At 44.3% G+C, this 19,590-nt stretch overlaps 1 protein-coding gene across 2 annotated transcripts in view; it reads right to left on the reverse strand.

The window, feature by feature from the left end:
- Positions 1-3,174: 3,174 nt before the first annotated feature.
- Positions 3,175-19,590, reverse strand: part of BNC1 (basonuclin zinc finger protein 1) — a 36,909-nt gene continuing 20,493 nt past the window's right edge. For both annotated transcript variants that reach the window (XM_081838833.1, XM_081838832.1), the window contains exons 2-5: positions 18,509-18,611; positions 16,949-17,184; positions 12,165-14,071; positions 3,175-8,523 (exon numbers count right to left, since the gene is read on the reverse strand). In XM_081838833.1, coding sequence (XP_081694959.1) covers positions 7,836-8,523; positions 12,165-14,071; positions 16,949-17,095 — 2,742 coding nt within the window. In that variant the 5' untranslated portion in view covers positions 17,096-17,184; positions 18,509-18,611 and the 3' untranslated portion in view covers positions 3,175-7,835. The remainder of the gene's footprint in view (positions 8,524-12,164; positions 14,072-16,948; positions 17,185-18,508; positions 18,612-19,590) is intronic.

Genomic DNA, 19,590 nt, shown 5'->3' on the forward strand with positions numbered 1-19,590 from the left:
CCAAGCTACAGCTGCCTCTGAGGGGCTTGGACCTACACACACACACACACACACACCCCAATTGAAGTATGCCCTCTTCAGCACTTTAGCAATTTGAGGTTCGGTTGTTTAATCTATTGGTTAACTCAAAGGTTGCCAAGCTTTTTGGAACAGTGAGCACATTTTGAATTTTGGGAGTTATAAAATAGCAGCTATGGGTGGGCGGTGTGGCATAACACAAAATTAAAGAGACAGCCACCCAAACTACATTATACTTGCCATGGGAAGTCAGCTATGTCCTGCTGACTCTGACTGTGGAGATGGCACAATATTGCGCTCTCTCTCTCTCTCTCTCACACACACATACACACTGTTGCTGTCTAATAGCAACAGAGAGCATTCCTCAGTACAAACCTTGGTTGTCGAATGTAATCCGTTCTGGAAGCCTGTTTGGCTTCCAAAATGTTCGACAATCATGGGGTGGCTTCTGATTGGCTGCAGGAGCTTCCTGCACTCAAGCAGAAGCCGTGTCAGATGTTTGGCTTCCAAAAAACGTTCAAAAACCGGAACACGTCTGGGTTTTCAGCATTCGGGAGCCAAAACATTCCAAAACAGAGACGTTTGTGAACCCAGGTTTGACTGTATTAGGGAAAACCCATACTCACTCTCCATTTCACATAAATCACTTAGAAGGCACTTATACATGTTGGCCCATAACCATTTTTCTTGGAGGGCTAGAGACTTACATTTAAAAATGAAATGAAATGAAATGAAAACTCGAGTATGGAGCACCTGCCCGGGGACACCACTGAAAGCATTCATGGATTGGCAACCCCTGGCTTAACTTGATTAACTGCCCATATTTGTTTATCTTTTGCAACAAAGTAATCTTTTCTTATAATTAGGATCAAAGGAGCAAGTTGATTCAGTTTGCATTCAAAGGCAAACTTACCAAACCTGCCCTTTTCGAAACCATACGCAAAATGAAACAAAGCCATCCTTTGAAATTCACTTCTCAGAATTTTGCAGTGCAGTTCTCCAGAAAAGCAATGTGTCCAAAAATACACGTACTGGTGTAAAATGTGAGTAAAAATGCATGCATGGGTGAAAATAGCATTTAAAATGCATTTCATTAAGGGGAAATTGTGTTGCAAAAAAAATGTGTATACGAGGCAAAATTGCATACAAACGTCTGTATATTTGGAGAAATTAGCTCTGAAATGCTGATTTTCATTGGGATTTCCCCCCCTTAAAAATTCTCAGACTGAGGCAGAAATGGGGAGAACTGAATTTAAGATTGGACAAATCAGAAACAAAGAGAACCTTAAATTGACAGATTCTCCTAACCCTACCTGTGAGTAGGCTGAATACAAGAAGCTTCCCTCATAATCAGATGCCATAAGATTGGACAAAGAAAGGAAAACAGCATGGATGATCCTCCAGATTCTATTGGGTCCCTCCAGGCTCCATATTCCAGCACCTGAGAGAATGGCAGTCTTAAAATAAAAATGGGAAAGTTTCTCTCTTTTTGGCAAAGCTTCACTTGCAGAGACATTTCATATCTTGAGCTAAACTCTTTTATCTGTCTGCCTTGGGATTCTTCCTTTGATGTGGAGGCAGAAACCAGGGCGGCCCTTCTCTTTGTGCATCAGTTAAGCCTCTCACTTCCATGTGTGAAATACCTGTGGGTTAGCTATTATGATTGCTAGGGAGTGTGGGGTTATGTAAAAGAAATAAGCAAACAGACGACTGCTTGGGAGATTGGAAGGAGAAGCAGCTATTAAATTACAGAGGTTAGAGGTGCAATAGTCTGCTGCAACAGAAGCAACGAAAGCTTGAATAATTTTATTAAACTCTTTCCACAAGTGTGTTGAGAGTGGCTAAGAGGCCCCTATTCCCCTCACAGAACTACAGTTCCCAGAGTTCCCTGGCAAGAGGGGTTGACTGTCAAAACCACTCTAGGGTAAGGTAAAGGTAAATGACCCCCGGACGGTTGAGTCCAGTCAAAGGTGACTATGGGGTGCGGCACTCATCCCGCTTCAGGCCAAGGAAGCCGGCGTTTGTCCGCAGAAAGCTTTCCAGGTCATGTGGCCAGGAGGAATAAACCGCTTCTGGCAAAACGTGACACCATGATGGAAGTCAGAGCACACAGAAACACCATTTACCTTCCCGCCACAGCGGTACCTATTTATCTACTCGCACTGGTGTGCTTTCGAACTGCTAGGTTGGCAGGAGCTGGGACAGAGCAATGGGAGCTCACTCCGTTGTGGGGATTCAAACGGCCAACCTTCCGATCGGCAAGCCCAAGAGGCTCAGTGGTTTAGACCACAGCGCCACCTGTGTCCCTCATCACTAGGAACTGCAGCTTCAGGAGGAAAATCCAAGATCTCCTAACAACTCTTAGCAGCTTTAATGAACTATAGCTCCCAGGATTCTTTTGGGGAAGCCATGACTGTTGAAGTGGTACAACAGGTGCAGATGGAGCCTGAGAGAAGACATAAATCTAAGATTCCCATATCCAAACCAAACACTGCAGTCCAGCCTTGGTATCTTGGGCTCAGGGAATCTGTGGATCACGACGTCCCAAACTTGGGTCTCCAACTGTTTTTGAACTACAATGACCATCATCCCTTGCTTGCAGGACCAGTGGTCAGGGATGATGGGAGCTGTAGTCCAAAAACAGATGGAGACCCAAGTTTGGGAAACCCTGCGGGGATCAATAGTGATGCTCAGGCCCAGAAACATCTCTGTTGTCACCACTGGCCTTCAAGTCTCTGAGTTACTGCTCTATTCTGGGATCATGATTCTACCACACTGTAATCTAGGCAACTTCTAGAATTCCTGATCTCAAAAGTTGGTGATGCCCACTAAGGTTACACGTGTGATATATATATGGCAACATTTTGGTGGTGATACCCATCAATGGCTTATTGGCCAGTGTAGTTCAATAGACCTTTCATGTCAAGAGGCACTATGCCTTTATGTAGCAAACATTGCCCCAGTTGTGAGCTTTGGGGAACATCTGGCTGGCTGATGTTGGCAGCCAAATATTGTGATTAGGGTGACCTTTGACCTTCTCCAGCTGGTGCCATGCAACCTCTTAGGCTTGAAAGCTAACAGCATCACATATCCAGAGTGCTAAATCTAGAAACCGATTCCTCAGGGGAGTTTTGCCTGGATGCACTCAGAAGAAAATTATTGTATATTTTTTATTAACACATAGAAAATTCTGAAGAAAATACAAAATGGTATTACTTTCAGGGGAACAGTGAAAAAACAAACCTAAAGAATTGGGCGCTACAACTTTCATTTACAACAAAGGCTTCTTTCATTTTTTATATAAAAACAAAAACAAAACCCCAAATCTTATTCAGATTAAGCAAGCACATTTATACAGCAATGACAACAAAATAGAGCTTGAAATAAATGGAAATATTGTTAATGGGTGTCAACCCTGAGCCCGGTTATACTGACTTCAGTAGGGTGACACAACCTAGCCGCATCAAGGCTGAAGCCTGTTGGTTTTGACCACCTCGTAGTGACCAAGGGTGGTGTTCAACTATGTCCTATTCAGAACAGATCCATTACCAAACCTACATTAGTCATGCCTATTAACCCCAATGGGTCTACACTGAGTAGGACTAGCATTGCATACCACCCCAGGCTCCCCGCAGTCCGCTTTCTATCGAAACAAGTATTCCAACATGAAAAGTAAATGACACAGTTCAGTTGCAAAAACGAAAAAAAGTAGTCTTATTTCTGCTGCAAAATAGCATCGGACACAAATGTTTTCTGGGCAATAGTTTCATTATTGCATCCATCTAGCAGAAAACATGGCATAGTACTAAAAAAAATGCACTCATTTCCATTTGCTATCTCTACCTTTCCGTCAAACTGCTCATGAGATGTTTATAGCTGTGGATGTGGCAGTGCTGAGTATATGGAGTATATGCTAAAGCACACTCTCTCTCTCTCTCTCTCTCTCTCTCTCTCTCTCTCACACACACACACACACACACACACACCAGGTGCTAATCCTGAACCTCCTAGGCTAAAAGATCTAGCAAAAACTGGGCACATTCAGCTTCCTGCGTCACCCACTAAGCTGAATGCAGTTCACCAGCTTTGCCAGGTGTTTATAGGCCAGGATTGGCATTAACACCTGGGATCATCAGGCAGCTGCCAGTGACCAAATGTCAGCAGGGCCCATGCTGTGGGAGCTTGACCCACCTGCTCACCTGGCACCAGTCGTGTCACTCTCAGGCTTTGTGGGAAATCAAAACTGTGCCTTCCCAGACTCAGCCCAGCAAGTTCACATCTGGGGACCAAAAAAATGTAGGTCCTCCAAAGGATGGGGAGCTCTTAAGCTGGTTCAGTGCTTAAAGACAGCAAGATAGGTTTACAGAGTCTAAAACAGCAAGATAGGTTTACAGAGTCTCTGGTAGGCTGCCAAACAGGCCTGCTTTGAAACTAACACATGGGAATACTGTTTGCAGGACCCTCAAAGTGGCCACTCCATCCAGGGCTCATTCATAGTAATGTATCTTGATCTACTGGTACCTGCTGTCCCTCGAGATGCTTCCTTTGTACCCAAATGCTGCACCGTGAAGCCAAACCAGAAACACAATAAAACGCTCCGTGGGTGAGCTTTTAGCCTGTTGTGGCTGATCAATCATCTGGGTATGTCCCAGAGCATTTGGAAACAGCTCCAGTGTCAGGCTGATCAATTGTCTACTCTAGCTGCACCACCACATCAGATTGGACCATGCTGAAAAGCTTAAAAATGGTTGTTTCCCCATCTTTCTAACTTCACACAGTGGGTTTGGAATTCTTGTAGGGGGTCTAAACACACAGCATTAACTCCGTTTTCTGTTTTGTTTAATAGAGTTTAATAGAGTTGCGTTTATTTGGGAAGTCTCAACCTTAGTAAATCTAATGGTAAGCCACTTTCACAACCTTCTATTTCCCTCTGCTTTGCCACCATGTCGTGGTTTATTCCCTGCTCTCCCTTACGTAAGTATTCATGTTGCTGCAAAAACTGCACTGCTAACACACCCAACACACCCATACCCACATCCAAGGGTATTGTGCCAGCTGCACAAACAACCCTCCTCTCCCTCTCTCCTTCTCTCTCTATTTTGCTCTTGAGAAATCAGTGCACAAACCCATTTTGCAAAGTTGGAATCCAGATAAGAATCAACCCAAGTTCTCTTGAAGAAGCGGCAGCTGGTTATCTGAATGGTCCCATATATATCTGAAACCACCAGCCAGCACTTTGACATGGGAAATTCAGAATTCTGATGGCTATGCATAGCTAGAATCCTCCGTTTTAAATCAGTTGAAGATCCGCATCAGCTGTAAATCCGAAAACTAGTTTACTGTGTATAAAAACTGAACCTGGAGTGATCTCAGCCTGAATTCCAGCACATCAAACTGTGTCCATCAAATGTGGCACATCAGAGCAACACATATCACCAATCTCCTCTGTGAAATGAAATTGTGCTACAAACTTTTTTGTGTAGAATAAATTAAACATTGAGACCCATGGACAGTTTTTCCTATTCACCCTACATACTAAGCCCAAGATTTCAATCTAAAGTTTTCAGTCACCAGCTAGCCAATAAAGCATCAAGACTAAAATTTAGCTAAACTGCAAACTCCAGGGGGAGAGGAACATCGTAGAAACCACAAAACACTCTTAAAACACTTTGGCATCGTATGTACAAAATGTGCAGTCAGTGTCATGCCTGGGTACCACAACAGATCAAAATTAGAATGAATGGGGAAAAATAATTTGAAAGGCTTAGTCAATAAAAATAAGTATTACCCCCCTAAGCTATTCAAAATGATTTCATCAAAGACATTAGCACACCATGTACACAAACACAGCAATGCTATGACATGATTACAAATTAAATATTTTAAAAGTGGTTTTTTTTTAAATACAGTGTAAGACCAATCAAATTAAGTGCACAGAGCATAATGCAGAATACTGGTACGTACAGTGACAAGGATATTGAACAAAGTTATTATATTTATACTAAGCAATGCTTTAATATAAAAGAGAGTGTCAACAAAGCTAAATGGATTACTCTTCTTTATGTTGCAACAAAGACCAGCATTCTCCCCTTGGTGGCAAACAACTACATCAACAAAACATAATGACTTAGTTTCCCCAATCTCATGCTGTTTCCTGTAAAATGCTGGACAGTGCTGAGTAACACCCCCCTCCCGAATACCCAATGTAGCCATCAAAAAGTGCAATAAAAATACACACTGCATTTATAAAATGTCCTGTATGTGGTTCAAAAATCTTTGGAAGCATGTTATGACACATTAGGCTGTACAAACTGATGCATTTCAGAGGCTCCCAAAGTTAACCAAGAGTCTTTTTAAAAAATAATAATAATCAAAGAGGGAATATTCTGTTCTTTTCTCAAGGCTGGTCCTCGTGTGTGTGTGTGTGTGTGTGTGTGTGTGTGTGTGTGTGTGATCCCCAGACATGGAGTAGCTCAGAAGCAGGTTCCAAGACAGACCCATGAACTGCTGAGTGGCTTCTGGCGTCTGGAAGTTTACAGATCCATCTTGGAGCCAGCCTCATTATTCATTTAGACAAGAATTTTACATGTCTTTTCTAGAACTGGGACCTTTTGTTCTTTTCCTTTCTTCAAATGTTGTAAAAATAATGGACAACCCACAGTGGAAGAAAACCCTACAATACGTCTTCAAGTAAAATAGCTCCTGAAATCAAGAACTCCAGAATCATATGCTACATTTTCCTAAAACCTCTATTTTAGTTTCTAGCATTCAATAATAAATTACATGGGAAACACCACATTTATTTAATACTGCAAAGTCAGCCTCGGAGCAGAGGTGCGTGTTAAACAAGCATGGCGCTGTTGCTGAAAATGACGTCCGTGCATTTAGTTTCCCCTCCATATCCCCTTGGTTGCCACTGGGAAGAGGTGTTGAAAATGCAGCAGAATGACATTATGACATGGATAAAGAGAGGAACATGTGGACTTCCAGATGTTGTGGACTCCATCTCCCATCAGTCCTACCAGCATGGCCAATAGCCAGGTATGATGCAAGTTGCAGTCTAACCACATCTTGAGCGTCAAAGGTTCATCATCCCTGGGATAATTTTTTTAATTACTCCTTGGGGAGAGAAAGGGAAAACTGGACATGGCGCTCCCATTTTCAAAAACAGCTTTGTGTTTTCTTTTGTAATATGCAGCCCAGCCTTCACACTATGATGTTAGACAGAGGTGTGGAAAAAGCGCCATCATGGCATTATGGCATGGGCTAAGTGGGGAACCTGTATGTCTCTCAAGATGTTGTGGCACTCCAAACTCCCATCAGCCTCAGGGAATTATGGGAGTTGGAGTTTAACAGCATCTGGAGGGCCACAGGTTCCCGATCCTTGATCTCAGGATAGGAACGACAGCGTTAAAAACCCTCCAGTTCAACCATTGGGCTCACCCAGCAGTTCCCACCCATCCCTCCACATTGATCATGTAAACGAAACATTGGAATAGTGTCTTCACTGTGTCTCATATTGCAAACCATCAAGAGTACCTTTATTATGACTCCTGATCCTCTCTTTTTTAAAAATGTGTATCTACATTTAAGTGAAAAACTCAGGTTAGTGTTGTCGGTGTGCCCTATTTTGCTCGGTGAAAACACATACTGTGTAAACGGAAGCAAAACGTGGCCCTGTGTTTTCAGTGTGCACTGTGGAAGAAAGCACCCTGGAAGAAAACAAAACAAAGCGAAACCTCACTCTTACACTTTTCTTTTTAAAGTTGAAATGATGACTCTTAACCAAACAGAAGCTGCTGCCCAACAGCGAGATGTTACTGGGGGCTACCTGTTGACCTGACCAAGCTCTTGTGTAAATTGGGGTTTTGACTGTGCCGGTTTCTGCTGCGCACGGAAGAAAACATTGTATTGCAACCTGGGACTTTGCATTGGTGGAGCTGGCGGAGATGGACTGTTTTGTAATGGGCCCTGAAAGTTCCTTTATTACTGTAGCTTTTTTGGCATATGTGGCAGGTTATTGGCAAACTGGAAGGTATGCTTGAGAAACTCTCGTTAGTCTTCTCCATCAGAGAACAGTCTTGGTAGAGGTCTTCATTCGGGATCAAAGGTGGACTTTCACAGCTTTCGTCACTGTCCTCCAAAACCCCAGGACCTTCTTCATTTTCTCCATCAGAATCCCAAGAGGAATGAGCACTGCCCTCCGACTTGATGCTGGATGTTGTGCTTAAATCCAGAACGGCCCCATCGTTTACCAGGTCATACTGGTAGCTCTCGGGGCAGGCCTCTCCCATCTTGCTCATTGGGAAAACCAGGCTGCCAGTCCTGTTCATCCCTTTGAAGATGACCGAAGTTTGCTGCCCAACGTGTCCTATCAAAGAGTCGTCTGGACAAATCTCTTTCGCCATATCCTTCAAGAGGTACGTTGCATTGAAATGGTGGTTCTTGATTTCCAAGGGATCTTTGGTCAAAAGCTTATGGTGAAGGTTTAGATTGGAGCTATGTCTGGAGAAAGAAGATCAGGGATGCTGTTAGAATCAAGGAGGAGAAGCAACTCAACAGTCAACACTTGAGCACAAACTCTGAATGTGAGCATTGTCCCAGCGTGGATACCACCCCTCACCCAAGTGATGAATGCTGTAACAGTAATGTAACAATGGTGTGGAGATAGAGGCACCTTCCTTGGGGGCAACTGGGATAAGGGTACTAAATGGGCATCCAAGAGCATGTAATATATTGGTATGTCCCACAGAGGAACTTACGGTCTTCAAACAAAAACATCCTGAAGGTCCCAGGCCACAGAGAGGTTAGGCTGGCCTCAACTAGAGCCAGGGCTTTTTTGGCTGTGGCTCCAATCTAGTGGAACGCTCTGTCACAAGAGACTAGGGCCCTGCGGGACTTGACATCTTTCCGCAGGGCCTGCAAGACAGAGCTGTTCCACCAGGCCTTTGATCAGGGCACAGCCTGATGCCCTCCTTTGGCAATCTTCACAGAACTTTGGCCCAATGGTTGCCATCAATTTGATTTGAATTACTTTTATAATGAAATGATTTTAGAATGTTGTACTATTTTATTGTTGTTAGCCGCCCTGAGCCCGGCTTCGGCTGGGGAGGACAGGATATAAATAAAATTTATTATTATTATTAGGATGACCTGAGTGTCTCATCATGGCACTGCAGTCATTTGTTCAGGCTTGTGGGAAAGGTGAGGTGAGGATTGGATTTTTTCTGTTGCTGCTGTTTCATTTGCATGGAATTTATGTTGGCCTCTCTTAATATGATTGGTTTTAATTTTATGCATTTCCGACCTGAGACCTTCAGATGAAGAGCAGAATACAGGAAATATAAAAAATTATTTTTTTTAAAAAAAACTTAAATTCAGTCCAGTTTGTATGATCTCTGTACCATAAACAGCTAAGGGTGATCAAGACAGCCACAGCAGGAAAAATTTAAAAAGGACAAGATACATCAGGTGGGGGGGGGGAATCTTTGGTCTTCTAGATGTCACTGACTACAACTCCCATCAGCCCTAGCAAGCATAGCCAATGGGCAGGGATAATGGGAGTTGCAGTTCCGTGACATTTGGAGAAACAAAGGTTCCCCATACCTAATATCCATGAACAAATGGTGCCATAGCCTTAAGTAAGACAACACATTTTCTCCCAGGACAGAATAGCTAGTCGCGTTTTTCAAGATGAACAGCAAGATGAAGCTAGTTCTGAGGTCTGGCGAGGGCAGTGAGCCAGGCAGAGCAGCCCTGTCGCATCTTCTCCTTAGTTCTGTCTGCACAGCCCGACACAGGAAGGCAAATGTGCCCACTACATACTGCTAGTAAATGGTAAAAGTAAAGGACCCCTGGATGGTTAAGTCCAGTCAAAGGCGACTATGGGGTTGAGGCGCTCCTCTCGCTTCAGGCCGAGGGAGCTGGCATTTGTCCACAGACAGCTTTCTGGGTTATGTGGCCAGGATGGCTAAACTGCTTCTGGTGCAACAGAACACCATGACGGAAGCCAGAGCATACGGAAACGCCATTTACCTTCCCGCCACAGTGGTGCCTATATATTTACTTGCACTGGTTTGCATTTGAACTGCTAGATTGGCAGGAGCTGGGACAGAGCAATGGGAGCTCACCCCGTCGTGTGGATTCGAACTGCCAACCTTCTGATCAGCAAGCCCAAGAGGCTCAGTGGTTTAGACCACAGCGCCACCCGTGTCCCATACTGCTAGTGGAGAAGGGGGGGAGTGGAAGCAGGAGGCAGCAAGATTTGGGGCCTGCAGCTTCTGAACAGGAACAGTCTTATTTGACTGCAATCTCAGACCTTAAATAGTCCACAACAATTCTTCCTGTTTGTTAGCTACTTCCCAGCTGGCAATGGGATCAAATTGGAACCTGCTCCTGGAAAGGACAGGTTTTGGCACCGGGAAGAGCAAGATGGGGAACGTGTGGCTCTCCAGATCCTGTATGACTCTTAGCGCCCATCATTCCCAGCCAGAGGGACAAAACAAATGTCTGGAATTCAGTTGGAAGTGGTGTGCTTCTGAACACCAATTGCTGGAAATGGCAGTAGGGGAGGGTGCCAATGCACTCAGATCCTGTTTGTGGGCTTTCCATAGGCACCTGCCTGGCTGCTTTGAGAACAGCATGCTGGACCAGACAAGCCCTGGGCCTGATCCAGCAGGCTCTTCTTATGTTCTTATCTGCCCAGAGGGCAAAAAGGAAAGTAAGAGGGGAAAGCAGAGGGGAGCAGGCAGGGAGTAGGCTGAACAGATGGTGTGATTGATGGAGAAGAGGAAACTAAGTCCTCTGCCATCAGTTCAGAAGAAGATAAATAGATAGATGATAGATGATAGATGATAGATGATAGATAGATAGATAGATAGATAGATAGATAGATAGATAGATGATAGATAGATGATAGATAGATAGATAGATGATAGATAGATAGATAGATAGATAGATAGATAGATAGATAGATAGATAGATAGATGATAGATAGATAGATAGATAGATAGATAGATGATAGAGAGATGACAGATAGCTAGCTAGCTAGCTAGCTAGACAGATGATAGATAGATAGATGATAGGTAGATAGATATAGATGTAGATGTAGATGTAGATGTAGATATAGATATAGATATAGATATAGATATAGATATAGATATAGATATAGATATAGATATAGATATAGATATAGATATATGATAGACAGATAGACAGATAGATAGACAGACAGATAGATAGATAGATGATAGATAGATGATAGATAGATAGATAGATAGATAGATAGATAGATAGATAGATAGATCGATAGATGATAGATAGAGATTGATATATAGATGATAGATAGATAGATACCACTGTAGATAGATGATAGATAGATAGATGATATAGATGATAGATAGATGACAGGTAGATAGCTAGCTAGCTAGCTAGATGATAGATAGATAGATAGATAGATAGATAGATAGATAGATGATAGATAGATAGATAGATAGATAGATAGATAGATAGATACCACTGTAGATTTTGCTTTAAAAATTTAGGGAGATGGCTGAAAAGGCAAGTTAAATGCAAGACCTTGTTACCCTGCATGTGCAAGAAATTGCATCTCTAAAAACAACAACCCACAGATAAAATTATTTTCAACCACTGTTATCTACTAGCAATTAGATTTCCAGGGTTTCATTTAATGCCATGGTTCCCAATGTGAGGCACATGCCCCACAGGGGGGCAATTTGATTTTTAGGGGGGGGGCAATTCGAGAATGACTTATTAACAGTGAATGGCCTTTTAGGCTTCCTCCACGTGAATAGGAGTTCACTTTTTGAATAAAAAGAATTAAATGTCACAGGGTGGGGCATCAGGATTTTAGAGATGCTTAGGTGGGGCATAGCCAAAAAAAGGTTGGGAACCACTGATTCCATGCCTTCTTGTCCCGGGGGACAAGGTATGGAACATGCATGACGTATGGAACATGCATGACGTATGGAACATGCATGAGGAAGATACATGGGGTGAGGGGGCACACAACAAAAACATGCTTCAAAACTTATTTGCATTTCAGACTAGGCTCCATTGTAGGACTATTATTTTATTTTTATTTTTTAAAAATAATAATAGAAGGATTATGTGCACTGTTTTCTTACCTGTCTCGACTTCTACGAGAAGGAAAGGCAGCATTGCAACCCTCCACGGTGCAAATATGCATTTCTTTTAGGTGTACGTTTTTAAAATGCATTTTCACACTGTAGGGGTTTTTAAAGGTCTTCTTACAGATGTCACAATGGAAACGGCTGTCTTCCCTCTGAAGCCCTAGCGGCGCATGTTGACTCACATGATCTATATCTTTAAAAGCTTCGAAACCAGGAACGGCTACACTCCTACCAGACAGTGTGCCGAACGCCCCCCTAGTCAGCAAATGGTGTTGCAATTCATCGCAGTCGTTCATTGGGATCCTGTAATTCAGTTGCTCTTTAAGATAGCCATGGGGTTCTGTCACTACTTTGATCACATCACGCTGCTGGTTTGAATCTTTGCAGGCATTTTCACAAGAAACTACCTTTAACAATTTGCCTTGTTCGGGCTTAGCTGTTTTCTCAGGCCGATGCAACTCGTCTGCGTTGGCGCATGTGCTATTTGGCTCAATAGATTTAAAATATGTCGGCCCTCCATCTTCAGAAATGGATTTCTGTGATGTACCTGAATGGGACTTCTTTTCCATTGGGTGGTTTGGGTTTTTTTCTATCCTAGAACTGCCCATCTCAACAGGCCCATCACTTACCGGCCGAGGAGGCATGTCGTCTTCCGAGCTGGCAACTTCGTGAGTTGCGCTAGGGGTATCAACGGCTTCTGTCTCTATCTTGATGGGCATGCTAGACTTGCGGGATTTTTTCTTGGGCAGCGCGTCAAAGGGCGATTCGTTAGAAACCAGCGGCTCAGGGATTGACGAGGAAACCAGAGGTAGGGAAGGAAGGGTGCCGGGAGTATTTGCAAGTTCAGCCGGTGTGACCGGACTGCGATAGAATGGCAGAACTGGCTGCACGGTCCTCAAGTTTGGAAAGAGAATGCCATTTTGGCCAGTGCTGTGAAAACCTGGCTGTGTCTTTGAATCGCTGCAAGAGCTTCCGTAGCTGGAAACGGATCTACTGTCGGGAGGCAAAATATTAAAGTCCGTCCGTTTGTTCTCTTCCAGTCCGGTGATGGCCAACCCGTTTCTCAGATCTTTATCCCGGTTGTTCCTGTTCATTGGCATGTGAAGTCTAGGGTTGGGGTTGGCACTATGTCGATTTCGGCTCCGGAGGGAGCTAAAGACCATGTTGCATCCTTCAATGGTACATTTATGTTTGATCTTCAGGTGGACAGCGTTGTAGTGGATCTTCAGAGTCCCTTTGTCGTAAAAGGTCTTTTCGCACGCTGTACAAAAAACACGCCCTCTCCTCGTGGCGAAGCCGTTTTTATCGACAGATTTTATTTTACTTTCTGGAGTGAGCTGGCTCATTTCAGGCTTTGTGATGCTGCCGGGCGAACTTAAATCGCTTGGAGAAGTGTCATCCTTCAAAGCGATATCTGGGCTGGTCGAGGCCACCTCCTTTTCACCTTGAAATGAAGAATCGGAAGTTAGGAAGCTGTTTTCCGCAAACTGCATAGGAACATCTTGCTTGAGTTCATTGCTCCAGTCCTGACTTGGCTCCATCAAAAGCCTCTCAGGGGGTGAACCTATGAGGGGCGGAGGAACAGGACTGAAAAACTGAAAGGGCAACATGAAGGCCATGTTGTTGACAACGTTCTCAAAGTGGTGGATGTTGACAGGGTTCATTTTATCCAAGGAAGCCGGGAGGCTTGCACTCCTCTGACTACAGCTTTCAATGAATGCCCTAATATCCATATTGGCTGCGGTTGTGGGGATGACGATGGACTGCCCTTCTTTCTCCTGAATCGCCATTAACTCCACAATGGACTTGGTCTCGCCAAAGCGCAGAAATTGCTGCAAAGTAGCCAGTTCTTCTTCACTGGTCATGATACTCCAGTGGTCCAGGACCTTTCCTGCAGCATCCTTAAAAAGACAACAGACAACACTGTATGTAAAAGAGGAACACGCCAACATCAAATTCATATGGACGCTTCAGTGCAGGGGCAGCTAACATAGATATTGTTGGACTGTAACTCTCATAATCCTTGACCATTGGTCATACTGGCTGGAGCTGATGAAGGTTGTAACCCAACAGTATTTGAAAGCACAACATTGCCTACCTCTTCTTGAGATGCTTATGCTTAACTTGCAAAGCGGAAGGGCCATAGCTCAGTGGCAGATAATCTGCTTTGCATTCAGATTCAAGTCCCAGGTTCAATCCCCGGTGTCCCCAAGTGTGGCCAGAAAAGACCCATGCCTGAAACCCTCAAGAGCTGCTGCCAGTCAGTGTAGACAATATTGAACTAGACAGACCAATGTTCTGAATCAGCTCCCTATGTTCCTGTGTGCTAAAGCTGCTACTCTGCATGGCCTTCTCCACCTCCCAGTAAAAAAAGGTGACAAGACAGACATGCTCCACTCACCCACTCCTTCTGATGTCCTGTCACTCGTCCCACGCACTCACTTGCAGTGCAACACACCTGGGATCCTGCTTGCCAGAACAGGTGAAAGATGCTCCATGCACCATGATAACCACAGAGGGAGCAGGCATGGGGAACTGTGTTTGCCTTGTCCCTTGCTTCAGTGGGAGTTTGGAAGGGCTATATTTGGGGTAAGGATGGCAATAATAATAATACAGTCATACCTCGAGTTGAAGTAGCTTCAGGTTAAGCATTTTCGGGTTGCGCTCCGCAGCGACCCGGAAGTAACAGAACATGTTACTTCCAGGTTTTGCCACTCGCGCATGCGCAGACGCTAAAAATGACGTCATGTGCATGCGCGGAAGCGGCAAATTGTGACCCGTGCACGCGCAGACGCGGGTTGCGTTCACTTCAGGATGCAAACGGGGCTCCGGAATGGATCCCGTTCGCATCCAGAGGTACCACTGTAGTAATTATTTATTTATTTATTTATTTATTTATTTATTTATTTATTTATACCCCGCCCATCTGGCTGGGTATAAATAAAACATTAAACATTAAAAAGTGCCTAAACAGGGCTGCCTTCAGATGTCTTCTAAAAGTCAGATAGTTGTTTATTTCCTTGACATCTGATGGGAGGGCATTCCAGAGGGCACGCGCCACTACCGAGAAGGCCCTCTGCCTGGTTCCCTGTAACGTCACTTCTCGTAGGGAGGGAACCACCAGAAGGCCCTTGGCACTGGACCTCAGTGTCCGGGCCGAATGATGGGGGTGGATACACTCCTTCAGGTATCCTGGGCCGAGGCCATTTAGGGCTTTAAAGGTCAGCACCAACACCTTGAATTGTGCTCGGAAATGTACTGGGAGCCAATGTAGGTCTTTCAGGACTGCTGTTATATGGTCTTGGCGGCTGCTTCCAGTCACCAGTCTAGCTGCTGCATTCTGGGTTAGTTGTAGTTTTCAGGTCACCTTCATAGGTAGCCTCGGTGGCATTGCTTATTTATACTGTCCTTTTTTTTGGTAGGGGGCAGCTCAGACTAAATAGACACAAGGTGAGGGTTGTGTCTTAGGGTTAGCATTAGGCTCATCTAGCTTAGTATTGTCCACAGTGACTGACAACGACCCTACAGGGTTTCAGGCAGGGGTCTATCCCACTCCTACATGGAGATACCCGCAAATGAACCTGAATCCGAGACCACCTGTGTGCAAAGTAGATGCTCTAACACTTTCCTATAAAGTGACCAAGTGATGGCCAGAGTTGGAAGTGCAGGGTGGGGAGGGTGAGCAGGTCAGGATCCTGCTCAGGAATCTACAGCTGCCCATCACTATTCCAGGCAGTTTTCTGAGAGGTTAGTCTTCTTTGTCTAGCCAAATCCACACAATTGGCTAAGGCTGAGGCCAGCTTGTTTGGGCAATTCTGTGATATATATTATTCTTGGATTTCAATCACCCCAACATTTGTTCTTTCTAACACAGCACCGATGATTAGAAAGTATTTTGCAATCTCCCCAGAAAAAAATTAAGACGTGTACCGGCGAAACAACATGTACGAATGGAGAGAGAGAGATGGAGAAATCAGAAGAAGATTTAGCTCCACATTTAAGTCAAGTATTCTTCCACTGCAAGTTTAATAATCTTCCAAGCTACTAAGATCAGAGAACAAATGAACCTGCATCGATCCTTCGCCAGTGTTTACAGAGCACAGCTGTAATTACACTAGAGTGTTGCAAGTTCTTTCAAACTCCAGCCATACCTAACTTTTCCCAATATCTGTAATAAATATTTTATCACAGAACATGTATTTGATAGCCTACTGAGGGTTTTCACTGGGCACACAAGACTTCTCTAAGATGATGAAGAATGTATCATCATCAATTTTTCATGCAAAAAAGGTTCAAGGTAATTGAGCCCATATTTTTTAATCCTAACACTAAAAAGCAAAATTATCAAGTGCCATGAAATATTTATTCGTGCCATAACATAAATCATAATGCTACTTTACACTGAAACAAGAATGCCAACAGAGGAGCAGCATTTGTGTAAACTTCTGCCCCGGTGTAACGGTACTGATGATGCTGGAAAAGTTCAAAATGGCACAACTGAAATGGATAAATTGATGCTGAATATCTGCGTTATAAGGGTGCTAGTGCAGCTTCAAGTTCTGATGCAACTGGGCGAGCTGCTGGGATGCCAACGGAACGTTCACAAACATTCAAACTTCTCAGGAAACAAAGCTTGCAGAAAGCTTTTCTTAAAATTTATTTGTACTTCTCCAGATGTTGGGGTGCCCACAAACACGCAGACCACTGGTTTCTCGGCCTCATTTCGGTCCCGATTCTCTTGTCACCCTCCTAGCGGGAGCGAGGACCTAGAGATGTACCTGTAAGACATATCCACGTATGTAGTCTTGAAGTGTCCAGTCCAGAGCATGGAGGATATGAATGACTTCTTCTTGCTTCAGGACACTGAAAAGCCGATCTAAGAGAATTTTGAGTCGGACAGGAACTGCCTGAGTTCCATACAGCATGAGGCTGCTTATATCAAATACCACATTAGACTGGACTATTTCCACTTGGCTTGTTGGGTATAGGTTAGGGATCCTTAGCTTACTTAAGGCTGAAAAGAAAAGGAAAACAAAAGGCGAGTGACTACTTATGCATAAATGGGTATGAAACAATTAGACAAAAAGAACACCATTGGGGTACAATGGTACCTCGGGTTAAGTACTTAATTCATTCCGGAGGTCCGTTCTTAACCTGAAACTGCTCTTAACCTGAAGCACCACTTTAGCTAATGGGGCCTCCTGCTGCTGCCGCGCCACCACGCCGCCGGAGCACGATTTCTGTTCTCATCCTGAAGCAAAGTTCTTAACCTGAAGCACTATTTCTGGGTTAGCGGAGTCTGTAACCTGAAGCGTATGTAACCTGAAGCGCATGTAACCCGCGGTACCACTGTACTAGGGGTTTGAACTTGGAACCTATGTAATGCAAAGCGGGAACCCTTACCACCACCCTCCCCTCCCAGCTACATTCAATGTGTGAGAGAGACGGGAATACAGCTCTAGTTCTGGTTTCACAGCATCATCTGCCAGAACAGTATTTTCCAATTATTTAAGCTTGGGGAGGGGTTGGGTGCAAATTTCTGGTTTGGCACATGATCCCTTTGCTAGGTTGGCTAGGCTAGGGATCGCCCCGTTTTTCCACCTGGAAGGCACCATGTTGACTGTAATAATCATCACCATATTTTTACCCTGCCCATTCGACTGGGTTGCCCCAGCCACTCTGGGGCAGCACATACAAAAAAACATACTAAAATATTAAACATCAAAAACTGCCCTATTCAGAGCTGCCTTCAGGTGTCTTCTAAAGGTTGCTTATCTCCTTGACATATGATGGGAGGGCATTCCAAAGGGTGGGTGCCAATACCAAGAAGGCCCTCTGCCTGGTTCCCTGTAAACTGTCCCCAGTTTAGCCTAAATTGTGTTCTGAACATTCAGAATTATGTGATCCTCTTGTAAAGCAAATTGCTATTAGTTACGTAGCAATTCATACTAGTTATGAATTGCACCAAAGAAGTGCTTTGCTATCCCAAAGCCAGTGGCGTAGCGTGGGTTGTCAGCACCCGGGGCAAGGCAAGTAATTTGCGCCCCCTAACCCATGGATTTGCGCCTCCTAACCCGTGGATTGCGCCCCCTAATCCTAACCCCCAGATGTTGCGCCCGGTGCAGCCGGGCCCCCCTGCACCCCCCACGCTATGCCACTGCCCAAAGCTGAGCTGAATGACTCTGTAGACAATTATTATAAGCAATTTCTGAGTTTTGTTATTAGTGACTTTGCAATGTCTCCGTTAATAAACTGAAAACTGTACTTAAGACAGCTGGTGGCTACTTGGCAAGACATGCATTTTTTATTTTATTTTAAAATTCTTTGAGGTTTATTACCATGTGCTACCCATCCATGCCGACACTGGTCACATTGTCGCTGGTTTATTTTCCCAGGTTTGAAGCACTGGCAGCTGCAGCTTACCAGAGTGCAACGGATGGCCTGAAAGAGCAGAAGCAGATTAAAAAGTTAAGGGGTGAGTAACATGTGCAACACGCTGGAGAGAGGAAAGGGGAAGGGGAATGGAACAAGCATAGGCAAATATGCAAAAAATGAAGAATTATGAATATGCATAGATCAGGCTGCCATAAGTCAATAATTTCCTGGACATAGCTGGGATTCGTGCGTGAAAAATAGTGTCTGGGTAGAATTTTCAAAAGCTGATTTAAATTTCTGTGAAGTGGGGGTTTTTTTGGCCAAAATTCCTAAAAAAGAGTTCCAAAACATCATTGGGGGGGAGAGGGAGATTTTTTTTTGGGGGGGGGGGAAGCTGAACAACCCCCAAAAAGCTTAACAACTTTTGTGTCTGGATTTTCACTTGTTGAAATACAGCAAGCCTAAGAGAACGCAATAAGGGAGGCGGGTGGCGCTGTGGGTTAAACCACAGAGACTAGGACTTGCCGATCAGAAGGTCGACGGTTCGAATCCCCGTGACGGGGTGAGCTCCCGTTGTTCGGTCCCTGCTCCTGCCAACCTAGCAGTTCGAAAGCACGTCAAAGTGCAAGTAGATAAATAGGTACCACTCTGGCGGGAAGGTAAACGGCATTTCCGTGCGCTGCTCTGGTTTGCCAGAAGTGGCTTAGTCATGCTGGTCACATGACCCAGAAGCTGTACGCCGGCTCCCTCGGCCAATAAAGTGAGATGAGCGCCGCAACCCCAGAGTCGTCCATGACTGCACCTAATGGTCAGGGGTCCCTCTACCTTTACCTTTAATAGAATGCAATAGTCACAATGTGGGTCAACCTGTTTATGGACTATACTACTTCAGACTAGGGATGGTTTCTCAAAGTTTGTCATTTTTCCAGTGTCAGGTTCAGTGCTTCACATTTTCCCATTAGTTTGAGGGTGCCTCTTTTTCTTTTTTTAAAGTTCTCATGAAAATGTACCAGCATTTTAGTGTGAATTTTCCTAATATACACAT

This window comes from Podarcis erhardii (assembly GCF_964252035.2).
Source record: "Podarcis erhardii genome assembly, chromosome: 14".
NCBI classification, from domain to species: domain Eukaryota; kingdom Metazoa; phylum Chordata; class Lepidosauria; order Squamata; family Lacertidae; genus Podarcis; species Podarcis erhardii.